Genomic DNA, 20,836 nt, shown 5'->3' on the forward strand with positions numbered 1-20,836 from the left:
TGGAAATGTACTTCTGCCTTCCAGTGCCTGTGACCATGGTAGTTTCCAAGGGGGAGTGTGTTGCAATTGTTCTAGTTTTTCCATTTCTGCTCTTCTTTCATAAGTTGCCTATAAAAACCTGCAACACTCTTACATTGACCATGTTCTGGACTCTCTTGAAGACACAACCCTACTCTTGATTTCTGACAAAACAACCTCTTGTAGTCAGGAGTGTGTTATGACTTCTCCAGCAACGAGGCAGGGTTAGAGGAAGTACGTGTCAGCAGTGATTCCATGCATCCACCCACCTTCGCTTGTTGTGCCCACTGACTGCATGCTGGTAGGGCCAGGGACCATCACTTACTGCACTTCTGCAGGGCTTTGGCCTATCAGTACTTCCAACCACAGCACTGATGGGGTCCCCTTAGAATGCCTGTTTTCAGGAGGCTTCAATAACACATATTCCTCCTTTTTCATGAGATTTTTAATGGCATGAGAAACAATGGAAATTATTTTACTCTAGTATTTCCTCCGCAACTGCAAATAATACAAGTGCGAAAGCATCAGGAGGATGGTATCATCCACGATGTGGGGAAAAAGTAGTGCTGGATCTCTACACTTCCCTTAACTCTAACACAGCGGAGTTACCTTAATAACCTGGTAGATTTTTATAAACCATGGCTGTGTTGCAATGACCTGCTTGTTGGGCATTTGTTTCCTTGTCCTTTAGGCAGCTTCATTTCTGTGTGTGCAATCACAGCACCCTCTACTGCCTCCCGCTGAAGCTGCAAAGGGACCGCGAGCAATCGCGGGCTCTAAAAAGGGCTTTTGGAGTGACTAGGCTTTGTCATTATCACGTGTTGTTTCGTACACGAAAAAACACCCCCACCATGAGAACAGTAATGCAGGAAGGTATTTCAGTTCTGTCTAGAACGCAGACCAGAGCCCATAAATGAACAGTATGAATTCCCCAGGGACTCAAGCACCTATCAGCCTGAGAGCAGTTTTTCCTTTTAATATGTAAGGCATTATCTTCCGCTTTTGTTAGGTCCGTGGAGGAAAATATAGTTCTATTTTCCTAGTGATAATATAGTTCTGTTTTCCTAGTGATAAACACGAAAAGGCACTAGATCACATGCTGCTACTTCTGTCTGCTCCTGCACCGACTGTCACGGGCCTGCCACCAAACTCCCATTACAGAAACCAGCCCTCAGGAGCTTCAAGTGTCAGGGGTGGGAAGTGCTCTCTCGGCCCTGCCAGGCGCAGGTTTCCCCTCTGCTGTTTTTGCACAAATCCAGGGGTCTGGTTCGTCTAGTCTCAAATCCCGCCCTTCACCAGCCGCGCTCAGGGGGGCCCTTTGCACCAGTCCCGCCTCGCTGGGGGCTACGGGCCGGTCCCAGGCGAAGGCGGCGAGCGACTCCAGGGGCCAGGGCACGGACACCGCGGCACGTGGGTAGGCAGCGCGGTCTCCAGGCCCCGGCAGCGGGGATGGCGCTGGGCCGGCCGGGCGGCGGGCGGAACGGGGGGAATGGCGCTGGGCCGGCCGGGCGGCGGGCGGAACGGGGGGAATGGCGCTGGGCCGGGCGGCGGGCGGAGCGGGGGGAATGGCGCTGGGCCGGCCGGGCGGCGGGCGGAGCGGGGGGAATGGCGCTGGGCCGGGCGGCGGGCGGAGCGGGGGGAATGGCGCTGGGCCGGCCGGGCGGCGGGCGGAGCGGGGGGAATGGCGCTGGGCCGGCCGGGCGGCGGGCGGAGCGGCGGGCGGGGCCGCCCCGGTCCCTCCCAGCCCGGGGCGCTGACGTGGCGCTGCCGCCGCGCGGCGCGTGCGCACGGGGCTCTTCCGGAGCGGAGCAGGATGGTGCTGCTGGAGAGCGAGCAGGTGCGGGGCCGCCGCCCGCCGGCGATGGGGGCCAGCCCCGTGTGCCGCCGCGGAGGGAGGCAGGGAGCGAGGGAGAGAAGGAAGGAGAAAAGGAGGGAGAGAGGTGGGGCCCGCAAAGCCGCGCGGAGATGCCGGGCCCGCGGCGGCCCCGGCGGCGTGGGAGGCACTGCGGGGGAGGGGAGCGCAGCTGAGCGGGCGTCGCCGTTCCCGGGGGCTCTTTCTCGACGGGGCAGAAGCGCCGGGGCCGCGGGAGGTCCGGGGGGCTCAGAGCTCGTGTTCGGAGACAGAACCGCGGGCCGGGCCGCCCCCGGCTGGGACTTCGTCCTGCAGCTTCAGCGTGGGGAAAGCCGGGAGTTCGCCTCTCCTCGGTGCTGCCTCCCGCGGGTGGGAGAGAGCCCGGGCCCGGCCGGCGCTGCGCGGGGAGAAGAGCTCGGAGCTCGTGTGGGGGCTCCCAGCTATGGGCGCGTCTCTTTCTCTTGCAGTTCCTGACGGAGCTTACGAGGCTCTTCCAGAAGTGCAGGACTTCCGGGAGCGTTTTCATAACGCTGAAGAAATGTAAGCTCTGAGTCTGTTACTGCATTAAAGAGGTGTTCCTATAAATCTGACTGTTATCACCAGGTATTTTAAGCGATAAGAGTTGTAATCCAGGGTATCTGAAGACAAGAGCAGTTATAGGGACAAACCCGTCGGCAGGAGCACTGATGGTACCACTGTTATTATTAGTCCTACAACTATTAGCTGTAGGACTAATAGTACTAGTAGCATCAGTACTAATGACCTTTGAGTGAGACTGTATTTCAAACTGCAGGACTTTATAACTAGGACTTTCTGATTGTTGAACAGTTAAAATAGTTTGTTTTCTGTAAAAACTCTATGTGATGTTGCTTTTGTGTGTTCATGTTCCTCTGGATCACGGCTAGCTGGCACTACTGGAGAGGCCATGTACCAAGTCAGGAGGCAGCAGGGTGACGTGCATTTAAAGCATGCTGCTGCTCGAGCAGGCAGAGCATGCAGCACATTGAGGGGAGGATTTACTTCATTTTTTCTTGCAGATACAGTTTATGGAACAGATCTTTCTGGGGTTCTAGAGTAAGAGCAATTTGGCAACAATATGAGTTCAGTTGGCCTGAAATTCCAAGGTGTTTTACAGCTGCTCATAAACAGTTTTTAACATCTCATATAAGAAGGTATCTATTGATTTTAATGAAATAAGAATAAAAATTCTTTTGAATACAGACGATGGCCGAACAAAACCAGTTCCACGCAAAGGCCATGCAGAAAGTTTTGAACCAGCAGACAATAAATGTCTCCTGAGAGCAACTGATGGAAAAAAGAAAATCAGCACAGTGGTAAGTGACAACTTTGAGTTGGAAAGGCTAGTGGCTCTGTGTGGTTTTGATTTAATGCTTCATATTTTAACTGAAACTTGAGAAAATGTTGACTGGTAGTTGAAAACTTGGTGTGTGTTTACTTTGAATGGGGGATTGGGAAAGGCTTTAGCTGACTTCAGCTCTGTTCTGTGGTATGACACAAGGAAAAATGTTACTTGAGAGAAATAGCTGAGAACGTGAGCTGCAGCATTTTTATGGCCCCACAAGTGAATCAAACCTTTCTTTGAATGCTTTTACACATTCTTGCCATGTGAAAACATGTGACTTAGGGATGAATGGCCTGTTTTGTTAAGCAAGGGTTTGTTAGTCAAGGAGCGTTTTCATTTCTCTAAATCAGTGAAGTCCTATGATTTACCAGTACAGCACATTGACTACTGAATGTTATAACTTGATCCAACTGCTGCTAAAAAGACCAGATGGTAACTGGTGGGTAAACATGTACTGATACTTGGTCTGTAAGAGAAGCCAGAGTTTTCGTGGTTAACCTCCACTATTACTTTTGTAGGTGAGCTCAAAGGAAGTAAATAAATTCCAGATGGTAAGTTTTATATGCCTTTTATCTTTCTTTTCTGTAAGTAGAAGTAAGTCTGTTGGAAACACTGGCCAGCTGTGAACAGGTTGATTTCTTGCTGAACTGCCACAGAAACTAACTGAGAATACCCATTTATCTTAATCTGTTCTTAAAAAATTCTGGTTTATTTTATCTAACCTTATATATTGGTTTAGAAACAGTATTTTGCTAGTGCAGGGTGTAAAAGCATGATTCTATGGGAAAAGGCAGATAATTTGCTATTTGTAATACATAAAATGTTATCTCTTTCATATTGTCATTTAAGTATTTGGGGATCTTTTAAATGGCTCTAATTGTTCTTTCAGGCATATTCAAATTTGCTAAGAGCTAACATGGATGGCTTGAAGAAGAAAGACAAGAAAAGCAAGGCCAAGAAGAGTAAAGCAACACAGTGATGGGACAGTGTGCTACCATCACTATTACAGACTTAACCCTTGCTCAAAGCAAAGTCCATTTCTTTTTGAGTTACCACTTGTCTTTGGCTTTCCTTCCAGCAGGAGACTGGATGTGATCAGTTCTTTTGTTTAAACTGAGAGCAGAGGTGCTTTCTTTGGGTTGTTGTATGGCAGGAGTACATACAGCATTCTGCTGAAATAGCTTTACACTCAGCTGGTTTGTACTTACACTGCTGCTGTGTTCTCTGCAGTGTTAAACCTGTCTGGGGGGTAGCACAGGTGAAGAGAAATGCACCGTACCAGAAGCAAAACAAGACTGGAGCAGGAGCCTCAGTGACAGATGCCCAGTTTTATAGATGAGCCTCAGTAATTCTTGGGAAAGCAGGTGCCAACATATTACCAGGAACAGCTGCTTTCCTTTTTTTGTCTTAATCTGAGGGCCATGTCTACATGATGCAGTGCAGATATTCCCAAGGCAGCCAGCACAGTGCTCGAGTTCTTGCAGAGCTTTCACTCCATGCTGATCCAGCTGTTCTGACCTGGGGTCAGGGTGGGGGGAGGGGAGGACTCTGCATCATGTTCCCTTCAGACATAGCTTAAAAATGGTCACGTCACCTAAACTTTTTTTAAAATATCATCCTTCAGTATATTCAGGGATCTGAATTTTCCTTTCTTCATATGAACAGATGTAAAAAGTAAATATGTAATCGCTCCTATTAAACATAATGAGAAATGGATTGGGTGTAATGGCTATTGTGACCTGTGGTGAATTGCTAGGAATGGCACAGTATCTATGTCTTTCGGACTGTCTCCTGCTTTGGACGTGTCTGTTAGAACCTTCGCAGTTCTCAGAAGTTTTGTGGTTTGTCTTGCAAGTTACCTCTACATGTTTTAACTCTGTCACCTTCTTTGCTACAAGAAAGGGTAGAAAAAGTAGGTAGGTATTTATTAATGTAATGAGTCTGCAAATTGCAATCATTTGCGTTAGAGCAAGAGGTGTAAGTTGTTTAAACAAAGGGTACCAAGTGGGGAGGGAGGGTAAACACCAGTGTCCTTCCAGAAATCCTTAACATTTCTGCATATTCCCCCAGTGTTTGATGTGAAATATAATACATAGTTAACTATGACTCCTGTAAATCATAGTTTCTCAGCTTCATTCTTCTGATGGGGTTGTGTTACAGTTTAGCTTCAAGAAGATAATTATAATACTTCCATCATTACTTTGACTTCAAACTTAATCTGACAACTCAGGTAAAGAAAGCTAGTTCAAAACTCTGGCTGTGCCTCAAGCACATGCAGGTTACTTTTTATCTTTAAAGTCTTTGGTTTAGGTTCTGCAGGTTTAGAACAAGTGTTTTGTTTATCAGGTCTTCATCTCACAGAAGCTGCTGCTTGATTTAAATGCAGAAGTACAGACAGGACAAGCACAGGCAGCCAGGCTTGTAACAACTCAGCCTGAAATCTACCACATTTTATACATAAAGTAAAATAGTAGGTTATAAACTAAAAATGACACACAAAAGGCTTGTAATGAGTATTTCAATAAGGCTCAGCAGTTTTTATTACATAAAAACTCCTCAAAAATGTTTAAAACTATTTTTAAAGGTAATTCATTCTTTTATAATTCTAGAACTGACATTTCTTGTTGCATAAAAGGCATTCTGAAACTGTTTAAAAAAAAAAGCAGTTTTACATCTGTACAGCTGATTGGTGTAGCATAAGAGGCAAGAACTACATGGTAATGCCTATCTGTGGCTCTAGACAGACTTGCTCATTAATGACCTATAAAACAGCTACTTCCACATTTTGAAAGCATTTAGTTTTGTATTTGTTGTGGTTTAGGAATGTCATTCTCTAGTTTAGTGCTCCAGTTGAATCCATGTGCCACCCACTACCCCCTCCCCCTGCTGGTGGCTGGAGAGGAGAATTGGGAGGCACGGCAGGTGAAGAGCACAGGTTGAGGTAAGAATTTGCTGGAAACAGCAATGACGTAAGACAACAGTAACAGCAACAATACCAGTGGCAGAGAGTACAGGAAAGGTGAACGAGTCCACAGAAACAACATGACCCAACTGCTCCCTCTGCCACGCTGTGCCCACCTGGAAGGCCCCCAGCAATGGTATGAGATGGGACAGATCAACCTCTGGGTCCTGGCCATGCCTCCTCCTAGCTACAGCGAATATTAACCTTGTCCTGGCCTGAAACAGGACAATATACATGAAATGCAATTTGGACACAGAAAAAGGCACTAGGCCTGACTTGTGTTATTGCAGCTTTTTGAAATTCCTTTTGACAAAACACTGTTGTCCGTTTGTGGAAGCATTCCATAAATGATGCTTTAAGTACTAAAACAAAACCTTGTACTCATCTCGGTAACTGTACAGGATAAGTGCAGGAACCCTGCAGAGGGAAGAAAAAAAGAATTTTAGTATTCTGAAACTGCATGTTTGAATGCTGCAATTCCTGTGACAAATCCTCACAATAAGATAGCAGCAAAGATTTAGCAGAAAATCAGAAAGTTTTAGTTTGTTTGGCTGTGACTGCAATTTCCCCCTCATCCTCTCTCCATTCATCCTGCCTGTTCAGTTTTCACTTCAGTGATCTGAAGGCTTATGGCCAAGTAGTGCTCAGGCCCCAACTGGTATAGGAAGATAGTGAGGGACTGTATTATATTCATACCCAGCATTGCATGGAGTATTATTTGGGTTCTGTTGCTCACAGCCTTGCAAGCCCCATGAAGAAAAAAAATGCTTCACTTGATAATGTCTTAGTAAACAGCAAACTTGGAGCAATTTTGGTGCTCCTGAGAAAAGGGAACCAAAGTTTTAGTCTTACTTAAAGGTTAAGTAGTACTTTCAAGTGGAACAAAGGTTGAAGAAAATGAAAACTAAATGAAACCCGTAAGGCTTAAATACTCAGGTCTTAAGTGGACCAGTACATGCAACATTTTACAGTTTGAGGTTTAAAACTAGACATAGTGGATGTGTCCAGACTATCTGTATCAGCCTTGCCAGAATCCAACAGGCAGACTATGAGTTGAACATAAACGTTTTTATGCTTACAAAACAGAAATGGGCTTTACTGTACATGATGGGAGAGCGTATTTTACGTTTGCACGAAGCTTGGCACTCTCCCACTTATGCCTGACTGCCATGGTATTATTTCAAAGGAGGAGGAGTTAAATGTGCTCATGAGTTTTAAAAGACAAGCCGAGTCCCTCTCATCAGAAAAGAGGGCTTTTATGTAGCAAAATAGATGTATACATTATATATATGTGTATATTTACATATATAGAAGTATATGTACTATGTATAGCTGGATACCTGACTGTACATTATTGTCTGCTATTCATTTTTATTAACAAAGCAAGTTAGATAAAAGTGGCAATATATCCTAGAGCTTCTTGAAAAGACTTAGAAAAATGAAAAATTTGCATTTTTTCAGTAAGTGAGGGTTAGTGACCAGTCCTGTAGTTTTGAAGGAACTATACACACTTCCTGAGTATTTCTTTTTGCCTCAGAGAGAGGGGAAAGTGGAAGACAAGTTAGGAGCAGCTTATCTTCCAGTTTGAATACAGAAAGAAAATGAAAAAAAATCTTGTTTATGTACCTGTAAGAGCTTAACAAATTTACCTCTTTTCCATTTTGAGACTGTAAATTTCATCACAAATTGCTTGTAAATATGAAGATCTCTGCTTGGGCCAGCGTGACATCAGTTGTCTCACAGTAGCATCAAAGGCTTGTCTATCTCCATCAAGCTAAAGAAAAAAAAATTGACAAGGAACTATGCTAGTCTCATACTCTTTTGTGAAGGAAACAGTTCTCCCAGTAGGATGCAGCCTTCTGAATACTGTGTAATGTCAATGCTCTTTAATTAAACAGCTTTCAAACATGATAAATGTCAACAACAGGTGCAACTTATTTTTTTTTGGAAAATAAAGTTAATTTAGTGATCAGTTTCTTAACACATTTCAGCACAAGCACTGAAAAGGGCTGTGTCAGCTTTCTCAGTTGAGCTTCCTGGGTAAAAAAAAACTTTTTTAAACCTAATTCAATAATTAGGTTAAAGTTTTAAACCTAATTCAAACTTGAAAGAGAAATCTAGAATGGGTGAATTTCACACTTCACTTCATTGGAACAGAATTTATCATCTATTGTGTTCAGTCAGAGTTCTAACAACAATACTTAATTGCTTACCTCTAATGATAAGAAGTGTATCACAGTTGCTTTTGGCAGATCAACCTGTAAAAATATCAAGAAATCAATACTTAACGGTTCTCTGTTATCAGTTTGCCAACTAGAGATGAGCTATACTGAAGGGAGCCAGATTTTTTGATTTCCAGAGAAGTATTCATATTGCTACAACTGGGAACTTAGTTTAAAATGATTAAAACCTTTTTAACTATTCATGACAGATTCCATTATGGAAAGTTGCACATAGGTGCAGGCAAACAGGCAGTTATGTTTCCTGAAAAGCATACACCATGGGTATGTGACATGGTCAGTGAAGTCTAAAAGCTACATACAAACAAGAGCTATGTTTGCTTAAATGGAAGTACAGATCTAGCAGGAACAAGTTATTACATCTACCACAATAGCTGGAGTAATTACAGCTTAAGGGCTTACAACAAAATGCTTGTTAAATTTTATTCCATGCAGCTGTCCCATACACACAATATGAGATACTTTTCAAGTATCAAAGAAACAGACTAGGGGTCTTATTTAACCAGAAGTTTGATTCATTTGGTTATTGCTAAAGTGAGGAAATTGGCAGTGGTTTGTTCCAGATAGGAACGGCATCATCCACTGCAGTTAAGAATTCAGAATTAGTTCAGGCTTCTGCCAAATACTTACTGCTAAAATCTCAATATCACTTGTTTTCTGTTGCAGGCTAGAAATGAATGTCTGAAGTCTTGTTTGTACCTGGGAACAAAAGATGGGCAAAAGTAAAATACACAGCTTGTGTGACACACAGGTTGGGAACACTGATTTCATATTGCACAGATGAGAACAAAAGAGACTGCTTCTAACAAGATGTAGAACTACATATTTAAACAAATATTTAATATAATCTTCAGTAAAAAATTCACAATAATCCTTGATGAGCAGAGAGGAAAGAGACTGGAGCTGGGACACTTGACTCAATGGCACTCACTTGACAATACTGCTTCTAAAGCAGACAGAACAACATGGATGCTTGCATAACTAGTGAAAACTGCCCTCTGTTCCTGGGTGTTAGATAACTTTCAAAGGAATGTGAGAACCTGTGACTGGATGCAGTGAATCACCTCCAGCTAAAGAAGGAGGATGGCTTTTGAAAGCCAAACCAAAATATGGGTCATGCCTTCTAACACCTTTTTTCAGAGCAAGCTAGTGGTCCTGCAAAGGTAGCACTTTACAAATGTAGCTGCAGGCTTGCATTATGTTGTCTTTTGTACCTTGGAAAAGTTGCTTTTACATATTCAAAACCTGAAAACGGTAAGTTTGTTTAGCTCAGAGAGTAACATCCATTTCTTATTTGAGTTCTGAGAACTGTTAATTGGGGAGAATTTTTTGTTGCACATCCAAGTTTGGACTAAAGAGGGGATAAGATGACAGTTCTGTTTTACCATGTACTCTAAATATCTTGAGGCTAATAATGCTAAACAAGAAAATTCTGACATTTGTTTCTAGCATGACTGAATGTTTTCTACATTACTATACTATCATGTTTTAGGCATGTTGTAGGTTTTTTCTCTTATTGTTTTGGTTTGGGGTTTTTTGTGTGTGTTTTTAAAGCCACAGCTTTTTCTTAGGCCTTTAGTTTGAGACAACTTAATGAAATAAAATACATAAAGTACCTTTTACAAACATTATAAATTAAAAGTATGATGAACTTGCACCTTCGTGCTGGTTTTGTCTGGGGTATAGTTAGCTTTCTTCACAGTGGCTGTTATGTGGCTATGTTTTGGATTTTTGCTGAACAAGGGATTGGTAACAGATGTTTTTGTTATTGCTGAGCAGTTAATCACTGATAAAGATAAGTAAGGAAGCTATAGATGGTACAAGACTATTAGCCACAGATGTAGGGATCAAACACTACTGTACTAAAGTTAAAGGAATTTTCCAACATCTTCCCCCACTGCTGCATAGACTACTTCTTTTAAAACAATATAACTTGTTTTGATAACAGAGCCAAGGCCTTTTCTGCTTTTTGTACAGCCATGCTGGTGGGGAGGCTGGGGATCCATGGGAGGCTGGGAAGAGACACAGCCAGGGCAGGTGACCCCAGCTGACCAAAGGGACATTCCAGACCATATGACATCATTGTCAGTTTATAAAGTTTGGGGAAGAAGGGGGGACACTTGTAGTGATGGTGTTTTTCTTCCCATTCACCATTACAGGTGATGGGGCCCTGCTCTCCTGGGGATGGTTGAACACCTGCCTGCCCATGGGCAGCACTGAATTCATTCCTTGTTTTGCTTTGCTGGTGTGCACAGCTTTTGCTTTCCCTATTACACTGTCTTTGTCTCAAACCAGAGGTTTTCTGGCTTTTACCCTTCTGATTCTCTCCCTAATCCCACTGGAGGGGGAGAGAGCAAGTGGCTGCTTGGGCCTTGGCTGCTGGCTGGGGTTAAACCACGACAACCTTTGACATACTTCAGCATTTAAGGAGGAAAAGGAAAGGGAAGATCCAGAACCACAGTTCGTAGAAAAGTAAGACTTCTAGTATGCATGCACAATGATAGCTGAGCCATGATGTCACAGATAATCCCTAAAATCCAAACTGTTAAAAAGGATGGTCTTTGCCTTCAACCATTTGTGTTCTTCCTAGTCTAATTTATGAACAAAGAACAAACAGGATGAATTTGTTTAAGTTAGGTGATAATGAAGTATGAATTCTACCATTTCTTAACTTCTAAGGATTACTTCTGAATACTTATTTGATGTGTGTGTACCTGAATCTCTTGACGACGCCTGGCACTGGCAGATAATTTTTCAGGAGCTATAACACTAACGTTAGGCACTGCAAGAGTTCCATGTGATTCAAACACACCTAAAATGCAAACGCATCATTTTAGTTTACAGTATTTCTTTAAACAAGAAGTATCAGGAAACAGAAAATTCACAAATATTAATATGCTAAATCAGTGTAGTACAGGGATTAAAAAGCTGCTGAAAACTTCCAAAATCTGACAGGATAATGAGATGTGCACAAAAATTCTCAAACACTCACTTATGACTTTGAAGGACCTGTTATTAAGACTAAGAAATCTGGTATTTTACACCACTGTTCTCTGAAACTAATAAAAAGTTCCAAATGACTTGCATAATTTTACAAAGGAATGCAGTGCACCTAATATCAAAAAAAGAAAAGCCATTACAAGAATGAGGTGACTATTTAATGCTCAGTCCCGTAGCAGAATCACTGACAAAATGAACAATAAACACCAACTTCCCCAAATAACAATAATTAAAATTTGAAATGGCTTATTTCAAAATCCAAATTTCCACTTCTGGTAGTCACACACACACACAAACCCCCACCCCCCTGGTTAAACATGGCCTCTCTCCCTCCCTATTATGCAAAAGTGTGTGTGTGTGTGTGGTGTTTCTTGAAGAATCACCACCACTAGACATTGTATCAGTGCTCAATAAAACAAGTATCAAAAATACAAAACTTTAGCCACACAGTAAGCACGTAATATTATTCTTTAGGTACAAACTTATCAGAATAAGGAATGCAAATCCACAGCTAGAAATGTAAAGACATTTTCATTTGGTCTTTGTACTCTAACAACCACAGATCAAGTTATTTTTCATCAAGATGACATTTAAATTTCTCCTCAGCTAGGAAAAATTGGTGAATTTTGGCTTTCCCAGCCTCTTGGATTACTGCATCAATGAATGCTTGTAGGGAGAATATTCTGCCCGTTGGTCTGAGCACTTAGTTTGGAGAAAAGGTCAGTTTTAAATAACTTGGAACAGTATCTGAGATTAAGAGGTAGTGACTCTAATCAGAGCTCTGTTATAAAACATTTTCTTACTCTGCTTTTGATACTATTCTCCTAAAAAACAGTTTTTGAGCAGAAAGAGGAATCGTTAGTTTGTATGTTCTGTAACTAGATATTAAATACCTGAAATATTAGTAAATGATCCTTTTTGATTTGGTATTGAAAGATTATCTGCGGTTTCTCTAAAAATAAACAAAGACAGTTAAGGAATTTACAACTATAAAGAAATACTGTAATAAGACCGTAGTTTCAGATTATCATAGATACTTAAACTTAGTTCCAGCAGATAAAGAAGTCTGCAGATACTCCCCAGCACACATTTATTATCCATGAATCAATTCTATTCAGGAACTGTCAGGAAACCATACAAAATTACATTTAAAAGTCAGGTCTAGAAGCAATGCTCCCTATGGACACAAAAAATGTACTCCCTATCATACAAGAGTGATTTATATCCTAATACAAAAATATATTGTGAGAGTATTCTTTCTGAATTATTAATTTAATCTGCTTCTCACAGGTTTCTGTAACATAATACTAAAGTATAAAAGTGGTATTTATATTCAAGAGTACACATATTCAAAGAAGTCTTCAATAATTAATTTGGATACCTTTACTTTCCACATTTAGAAATTCATTAAAAGAGAAATTTGCCAGTGCTATTACAATCAACTATTGCATTTCTCTGTTTAGTGGAACCATGCAAGGGTTTTTCTATTCTGTTTTCAGGATTTAGAAATAAGGTAACTTTTTGAAAGAATGATTTTCTGTCAAAGCTTCTAGTAGATCTGTCACAAAGCACCTGAGGATCAGGTTAGTTGCAAAATAAAATACTAAGACTGTCTGAGCCCAGAAAAAGGACAATGAGAGGTGAATAGCAGGAGACATCAGCTACTTGTATAAACCACTGCTTGATTTCAGCATCTCCAAGCTTAATGATTTCCTTTATTGTTAAGCCTAGTCAGAAAAACTGGATGGCAAATCTGTTAAGATTCTGAATTCTACTTTGTGTGACTAATGCACGCCTGTTCCTGCTGTCAATGAACACATATAAACAGCTGGATGCATGTATAATGACAGACTGACAGGGGGCTATGTGTAAGTAACAGCTGTAGTAGTGCTTGAGCAGTACATTTCTGTACTAACTACTCCTGTCATTTCTCTACTAACTTCCACTGGTGACAGTAAATAGTAATTTCAATGAAGCCAGGGTGAAGGGGTTTTCCCGCATACCTCAAGTCTTTGCCAGGTGTTACTTTCTCTTGTGCCACCAGAGCACACAGAAGTGCAAGAGTTACACCTTCATTTCACCATACCAATACTGCCTCAGAACGAAAGGGATTTGCTGCTTTAATTCTTTAATTACAGAGTACACAAATGTCATGAACTTCTGCTCAGTAACAGTGACTTGCAGGCAGCCAGACAAACAGAACTGCTGTTCTAGCAGCTTTGAGATAACCGTGTGGCCTTTTAATTTATAAAGCACTATGAATGTGTGAAAGTAGCAGCAGCTAGGGAAATCAGTTTCTTTCTTAATCTCAATACAATTCTATAACAAAGCCTTTTGCTTTATTTCCCCTCAAAAGAAATTCAGCAATTTCTTTACCAAATAAAATTAAGATTTAACTCAGCATATGCAAATATATATTGACTTCTGATTTAGACTATTCAAATTATTGAGACATTTTGCTGCTTACCTACTACATCTTTCATCACCGATTTTCATTTTCAGTTTCTGGATCAGGTGATCTACTAAGTCAGATTCCAAAATCCTTTTCTCTGTCTGCCTGTCTTTCTCAAAGGATTTCACCTATGATGTAGTTCAATGAATCTTAAGATTGTTGATTCTTAAAATGGCATACAAATAAACTTATCAAACTTCATCAAAACCAAACTCTTTCACCCATTAAAGGTGAAAGAGTCAAAGGTAGGAAGCTATTATATTACCAGCCAATCACTGCCAATTAAATCTTTGATTAGATTTTTTTTCTGCCAACTATTAATTTATTCTGCATTCCCAAAGCAAGCTTGGCTCCCTGCATCTAACGTGATAATTAAGTCCTAAACAATGGTTTATAATTGTAAGTACCATATTAATAATCTTTTTAGTTAAGCAATTATATTAGAATAAGGCTTGCCTTTCAATTTGCAAGAGTTAACTCAAACATTCAAAACTTAGGAATCTACACCATCTTTATTGGCAAGAGGTTAATCAGCAACAACACCATTCACCTCATTAGCATCTCCTTTATTAGTTTTGCTTCAATAAAACCATATTTAAAAGAACACTCTACAACGGGCTTGTAAAGGACTTTGAAATATCACATTGTCACCATCAACGTTTACTTATTCTTGCAATTATTGTTGTTACAGTAAAAGAGTGAGTAAGAAAAATGTTCTAGTAAGGCACATTGGCTGTCCTTGCCATAAGCTGTAAAATGGTTAATATTTTTTTCAGTCAAAAAATGAATCTTTATTCAAAAAATAATGATCTTCTCTAATTATCCAGAATATTTTAAAACTTTCAACTTCAAAAAACCAAAGGTACCAGAACCATAGGCTCCAAAAGCACAGAAGAAGAACAGAGTACATTCACATTGTGACAAAGTCCAGTCTGTGCATCCTAATCTGAGTTTATAGAGGTGAAGAGTGTGGTTGTGACTGTCTGTTGGAACTGCACTGATTTTTTTTTTAGATTTACATTTGAGTTGTATTTATTCTGTAACATGAAAAGAAGCCAGCTGCAAAGATTGTTAAGTCAACTAATTAATTTTGTAGATTTAAGGAAGTCGGAGACAAGAGAAACCTTTTTCCATGCTAAACCATCGATGGCACTGTCAAGCAATGTTTGCACTAGTTTTTGGACTTTCCTAGAGGGAAGCAGGTCTGTGAATAACAGTGTGAATACAGGGATAAAAAACGTTTAAAATGTTGAAATTGTTCAGAATAACATTTCTACAACTTAACAACCAAAACTGTATTTACCTCAACTCCACTTACTTAAGTATAATTTATATTGTATTAATAATACCTTAAAAAAAATAGAACTACAGAGTACAAATCTGAAACACCATAAAGCATCCCCTGGTCCCATGCTTACCTTCACATGACTTCCTTCTTTCTCTGACACCAGAGCCACATATGTAATCCCAGAGCACCTGCAGTATTCCTGCAGTTCTTCCTGAGACTGAAGTGAGAACAAAAGAAGGGGAATGAGACATTAATTTGACAGCTTATAAAATGACCAATTAAGTAATCAGTCTCCTATCTTTATTAAAGTAACTTGATATACAACAGTCACACAGCTTCAGAGAGAGAAAAGCTTTATTAACAGCTTGAGCAGATGAAACTTCATTATGCATATATTTATCCACTCAAGGCTTGCTAAAATTGAAATCAAAGTCTATGCTTGGATAGAGAGAATGTCTAGGTCCTGCAGCCCAAGTTCCCACACAGAAGGGCTACCTATACCTAGAAGTGCAGAGTCCAAGTAACTGTAAAAATGTGCAGTGTAACATCAGGCAGTCAGTCACCACCCTGCTGCCTGCAGCTTTCAGTCCTGCATGGCTGGAGGTCTGCCACAAAAGCCGATTCCAGCTGGCTTCCAGTAAAACCAAGGCTATGCTGACTTACTCAGCACTGGCTTGCAGGACAGCATTAGACAGAGGCAAGAACTATACAAATCTTCATTCCTTATGAATCAAAAAACCAAACAAAACAATCAACCCCAAACCAAGAAACTCCAGCCTCGGTAATCACAGGAAAAGTATATAATCTGGATTTTTTTTCAGTCCCAAGGAACTGAAAACTGTTGGAAATGTTATGGCAAAAAAATTACAAAAAGGTTAGACAATGAACTGGATGAGCTCAAAACTTCTTGCCCTGCAGCACATGATGTGCAAGGGGCAACTGCAGAGTCTCCCTTGTTAGTCACAAACTGGGACATTTGTAGATGAAGCAGACTCATAATCCTTAAGTAAGTGCCACCACCTCTAAAAGGGACCTCAGTGTTGCCATGTAGCTCACTACACTCCAGTGAAGTAGTGCTGGCTACAGCTCTGCTTTCAGCTGGACATAAAAGAGCACAGCTCAGGTTGCCACTCTCTCTTCCCCTCCGACTACACACCTCTTCAAGGACTACATGGGGACCCATCTAGTAGCTCAGCTTGCTAAACCGTATTTCTAACAGTAGAATAATGTCAATATTCCCTCTGTACCCGAGTGTCTTTGCCCATCCGGATATTCAAAAGTTGATGCTACTGTTCTGTTCTTGATGTACCCCCTATTAAGTATTAAATTTATTAGTGGGAGGAATCCTTTCTCACACTTTTAAATACTCTGGGAGAATCCTGCAAAGCCAGTGAGATTTTCTTGACATTACTGTATCTGAATAGAACCCTACATGCTCAGTATTATGAGTCTCTACCTCCATAAAAACAGAAAAATACCCCAAAAAAGTATGGCTTCAGTCTGCACTTGGAGAACAATAATACAGTTAACAAATGGATATAAAAATTCTACCTGGGACCAGTCATACATTATTTCAGCTGGAATTCCTGCAGTCCAGAATTTCTGAACAATGTTGATAGCTCTACCCATTGACATCTGACCAACACTTACAACCAGCAGGTCACATGAGCTGACAGAAACCTGAAGGGAAAGTAAAATCAAGGAGACAATATTAGTCACAAGACCACCTTTCCCCTTTCATAAGGTAGTAGTTAAATTTACAAAGATGGACAAATATTCCAACACGTGTCAAAATGCATCAAGCTTAAAAAAAAAAAAAGGATTAGATCAAGTCTGTCACTGAAAGTCACTGAAGCTCAATCTTAAATGCAAAGCACCTCCACAGCCTCAGCTTGCCAAGTATCCCTGCCTACTCTGTTCTTTCCTTCCCACTCTCCTTGGTAATGTTAATTTAGTCTTATAGAGAAAAGGGAATAAAATACACATTTCACAAACAAGTGACACAACCAAGTGTACAAAGTAGTCAATAATCTTGAAGTTTCTTTCCCTATCTATCTTCTATACTTTGATAAAAGGAGAAGTAGTAGGGGAAAAATAATGCTAAATACCTACAGCTGTACTCTTCCATCTGAAAGAACACACAGGCTGAGAAAAACATCCCATTTAAATTGAAAACAAAATGGTGTAAACCTGAAGATCCTGTCTTCCCTTAATTCTCATTTAATAAACAGTTCTATGTAGAAAAACACAAAAGAAAACCGGTCATCTTGATGTCTGCCTTCTATTTCAGTATGGTATTATTTTGGAACACATCTGAACATCTTACTTTTTGTCCATCTCTAGCTACAATTAGGTGATTGAACGGTGAGAAGTAAACAAATTCCCCACTTCCCAAAGAAGAGACTTACAGAATCCTCCACACTGGAAACAGCAGCAGTTATTTTATCTATAGCTATGCTGACTCCAACAGCTGAAGGAACTGGTCCTACTGTCTGTGGCCCTCTGAACTGTGGAATCTCAAGACAAGAAAAAAACAGAATGGAAGACCAGTTAGTTATCTTGGCAAAATGCGTTAAAAAAAAATCAAAATCTATTAGAAGAGATAAGCACATACCAGATGATCATATCTGCCTCCTGCAGCAAGAATTTCAGGCACAGTTCTTTGTCTTCTTTTGATGTATGCTATAAACTGAAAGATAATACCATTGTGCTGCTGTATTTTGTAAACTAGTCCCAGATTTATAGAGATCTGTAAAATAAAAAGGAATACGTAGACATATATAATTAATTTCCTGTTAGCAGCATGGATTTAAAACATTGTTTTCACATAAGGAAGACATATGGAAACATTCCTTATCTCCAAAAATTTAAAATACAGTGAAAAATAAGGAAATTAAAGGTGCTTTAATCTTACAGCATCTCAAGACGACTGTGGCACAAAACCCAAACAGCAAGCTTCAAGAAAGGTGGAGGCCTTTAGTAGTCATTAGATTTCTGTATTTTTAAAATATTTACAGTTTGTTTCAAAATTTATTAAACCCCCTCTGTTATGCTCTAAGTAATGCCTTCAGTCTTGGGTGGAGAAAGGAAAAAAGTCTGAGTGTCATTAGATAGAGGTTAAGCCAGAGACTTCTGACTGGAAGAGGTCTTATTTTTAAGATGCATCTTTAATAAAGAAAGAAAAATGAGAAAAAAAAAAAGGAAGAAGTATCAATCCAGTATTATTTGCCACCAAAAGACACCTGCATGTGCTTTTTCTATTGTAAAATATATTTATTTCCTGGCATATTACAATGCACAGCAGCCCTGTAATTCCATTAATTAGCAGAGCATTTTACAAACCTGAAGTTTTATTCCCAGTTGCTTTAATAGAGCAATGATTTCCTCTAAATCCTTCATGCCATGCTTCAACAGCTGAGTGACACTTGGCTTTTGTTTTATCATGGTGTTTAGAAAGGGAAATACATTACTTGCTTCTCCCTTCTGCTCAATGAATTTGTAGAGTCGAGAAAGCTAAAAACAAAAAAAAAAATAAAATTATGAGTATATATAGCAACACAGACAACATTCATAATAGGTCCCATCTAAAAACAAGAAAAATATCTGACTTTATATTTGTGGGAGTAAGACATCTGCCTTTTTTGTTTGTTTTGGCTAGCAGGCTGCTTTTACCTAGTGGAGTTGAGGAAAAAAGTAGACAGACAAGTCTGCCCAGAAGTTAAAGTTAACTCTATGCACATTCAACATTTGCAGAGAAGTTATTTTTTTTCCTCTCAGTTTTCTTTATTAAATGCCTCTCCACAACATTTCATTTACCCTTTATTAGTTACCACATGCTTGAAGAACAAACTGCAATATTGACTTCCAGAGAGAACAGAGAAGTCAGACCACTTGCAAAGGGATTGACCTATTCTGAACAGCACATGTAACAGGTTATTTTTCTTCCTCTGGTTGATTAAATTACAAAGAAAATAAAATATTACTGACTTATGGCAAATTACAGGGAAATTAGCACTGAATTAAGATCACTTACACTAGCTGATGTGAGAGAAAGATTACAGAACTTGGCTTCTACTTCTCTTTTAGTCAGCTTTTCAGTCTACAAGAAAAACAGATTAAAACAGCATTTGGTTGTGTTTAATGCATTACTGTAATGGTTCAAATTCATTTCACCTATATTCTGTGCTTATAAAGTAGAAAAGACTTAACTGATATTAAAATACATTTTAAATTTCAATTTTTAAATGTTTTTATTGACTAGCCTGTCAGTTCTTGATTAGACAGGTGAATAATTCTCTCATAAACACACATTCAAGAATCATCTTAAACCATCCCAATCCAGAAGTAACAAGAAAGTAATTAATCCACATTTACAGCCCAAAGATAGCCAACCTTTTTATGTATCAAGAGTATATACTGCTGGTTAGGCTGGCAAAGGGCTGTTACTCATTTTTAGAGACAGCTCCACAAAACAGAATACTCTAAAGAGATGATTACAGAGGATAGGTTAATAACTAATGCCTTACCACAGCATCATAGAGAATGATATACACTTGACTGAGTTTGTCCTCTGGTATCCCACAGTGCAAAAGTATAGCTTTCAGTAAGGCAGTGTGGTTCAGATAAATACTGTAATTTCTTTCCTAGCAAAGCATAAATTAAAAAAAAAAAAAAGGAAGAAAGAATGAAAAAGCCAAGTTTTATTTGCATTCTGTTTTCTTAAGAAAAACCCAACCCCCACTAAACAAAGACTTCCTAAACATTTAATAATAATAATAGTTCAAAATTAACTTCAAATCACTTTCACTGCCTTACCTTTCATCTCTAACTAAAGAATGGCAAGTCTTGTCCCATTCTACAGTAATCACTTGTCTGACAGAAGAAAGACATTATTTCAGGGGTACTATAAAGGATTCAGTTATTTCCTTTGCACATAAACCTATGCTTCATTTTAAGTTTACCTAGGAAACACATCTTTTATGACAGTGTTCTATAAGTGACTATAGATTAAATGTGAAAATAGTTCTGTACTGGTTCTGTAAGGAAGTACCCTTTTACAACACATCAAACAAAATATTTAGTTAAATTAAAATTTTGGGGGGAAGAGAGGAAAGGGGCTGAATAGAGAATCTACCTGTAGCACTGAAAACTCTTGAATGATTTCTGAAATTGCATAAATTGTTTCTGCTATAGGCAAAAAGCTATTTCCAGTAGATGTAATGATGTCAAATGCACATTCTAGAAGTTCTTTGGGATGACAGCGGTCTAACTTCCGAGGTCTGAAAACTCGCTCTATACAGTATCTAAAGGAAACATTGAAGAATGAATCAGCCTCTTCAGAAGTCACTGACAAAGCATGGTATCAGTGCAAAGTATCACCTCTACATCTCTTACCTTTTCAAGTTTGATATGTTATTTCTAGCTACAAATCTTGCAAAAGGAATCTGAAAAACAAAATAAATGAAAATTGTTGAAACAAAACCGTTGGTCTGACTGAGCTCCGCAACTAGAGATGAATTATACTGTGTAGTTACACTTGTACTCTCCCAAGAAGAATATAGTGCCTAAAACACCTCATATGCCAAGTAATATTAATCTAACCATCCTTGCTGAAAGTTTTAAATAAAAACATTATTTTCACCTATGTTAAAACAAACAAAC

The 20,836-nt window shown here is 39.7% G+C and overlaps 2 protein-coding genes across 4 annotated transcripts in view; one reads left to right on the forward strand and one right to left on the reverse strand.

The window, feature by feature from the left end:
• Positions 1-1,767: 1,767 nt before the first annotated feature.
• On the forward strand, positions 1,768-5,349 carry SRP14 (signal recognition particle 14). The gene is made up of 5 exons (XM_038138096.1): positions 1,768-1,855; positions 2,338-2,410; positions 3,092-3,204; positions 3,752-3,784; positions 4,123-5,349. The coding sequence occupies exons 1-5, from the start codon at positions 1,832-1,834 to the stop codon at positions 4,210-4,212; spliced, it is 333 nt and encodes a 110-aa protein (XP_037994024.1). The 5' UTR covers positions 1,768-1,831; the 3' UTR covers positions 4,213-5,349.
• Positions 5,350-5,544: 195 nt separating this feature from the next.
• Positions 5,545-20,836, reverse strand: part of EIF2AK4 (eukaryotic translation initiation factor 2 alpha kinase 4) — a 38,226-nt gene continuing 22,934 nt past the window's right edge. Inside the window, exons 24-39 of one of the 3 annotated variants that reach the window (XM_038138094.1) lie at positions 20,570-20,619; positions 20,310-20,478; positions 19,702-19,818; positions 19,209-19,274; positions 18,518-18,688; positions 17,790-17,924; positions 17,584-17,691; positions 16,727-16,855; positions 15,306-15,392; positions 13,903-14,015; positions 12,329-12,387; positions 11,150-11,247; positions 9,066-9,134; positions 8,409-8,453; positions 7,845-7,969; positions 5,545-6,612 (exon numbers count right to left, since the gene is read on the reverse strand). In XM_038138094.1, the coding sequence (XP_037994022.1) occupies positions 6,558-6,612; positions 7,845-7,969; positions 8,409-8,453; positions 9,066-9,134; positions 11,150-11,247; positions 12,329-12,387; positions 13,903-14,015; positions 15,306-15,392; positions 16,727-16,855; positions 17,584-17,691; positions 17,790-17,924; positions 18,518-18,688; positions 19,209-19,274; positions 19,702-19,818; positions 20,310-20,478; positions 20,570-20,619 (1,596 nt within the window). In that variant the 3' untranslated portion in view covers positions 5,545-6,557. Of the gene's footprint in view, positions 6,613-7,844; positions 7,970-8,408; positions 8,454-9,065; positions 9,135-11,149; positions 11,248-12,328; positions 12,388-13,902; positions 14,016-15,305; positions 15,393-16,726; positions 16,856-17,583; positions 17,692-17,789; positions 17,925-18,517; positions 18,689-19,208; positions 19,275-19,701; positions 19,819-20,309; positions 20,479-20,569; positions 20,620-20,836 lie in introns of those variants that run through there. The other 2 variants (XR_005257072.1, XM_038138095.1) reach the window with 2 other exon arrangements.

The sequence above is a fragment of the Motacilla alba genome, chromosome 5 (genome assembly GCF_015832195.1).
Source record: "Motacilla alba alba isolate MOTALB_02 chromosome 5, Motacilla_alba_V1.0_pri, whole genome shotgun sequence".
Lineage (NCBI taxonomy): Eukaryota > Metazoa > Chordata > Aves > Passeriformes > Motacillidae > Motacilla > Motacilla alba.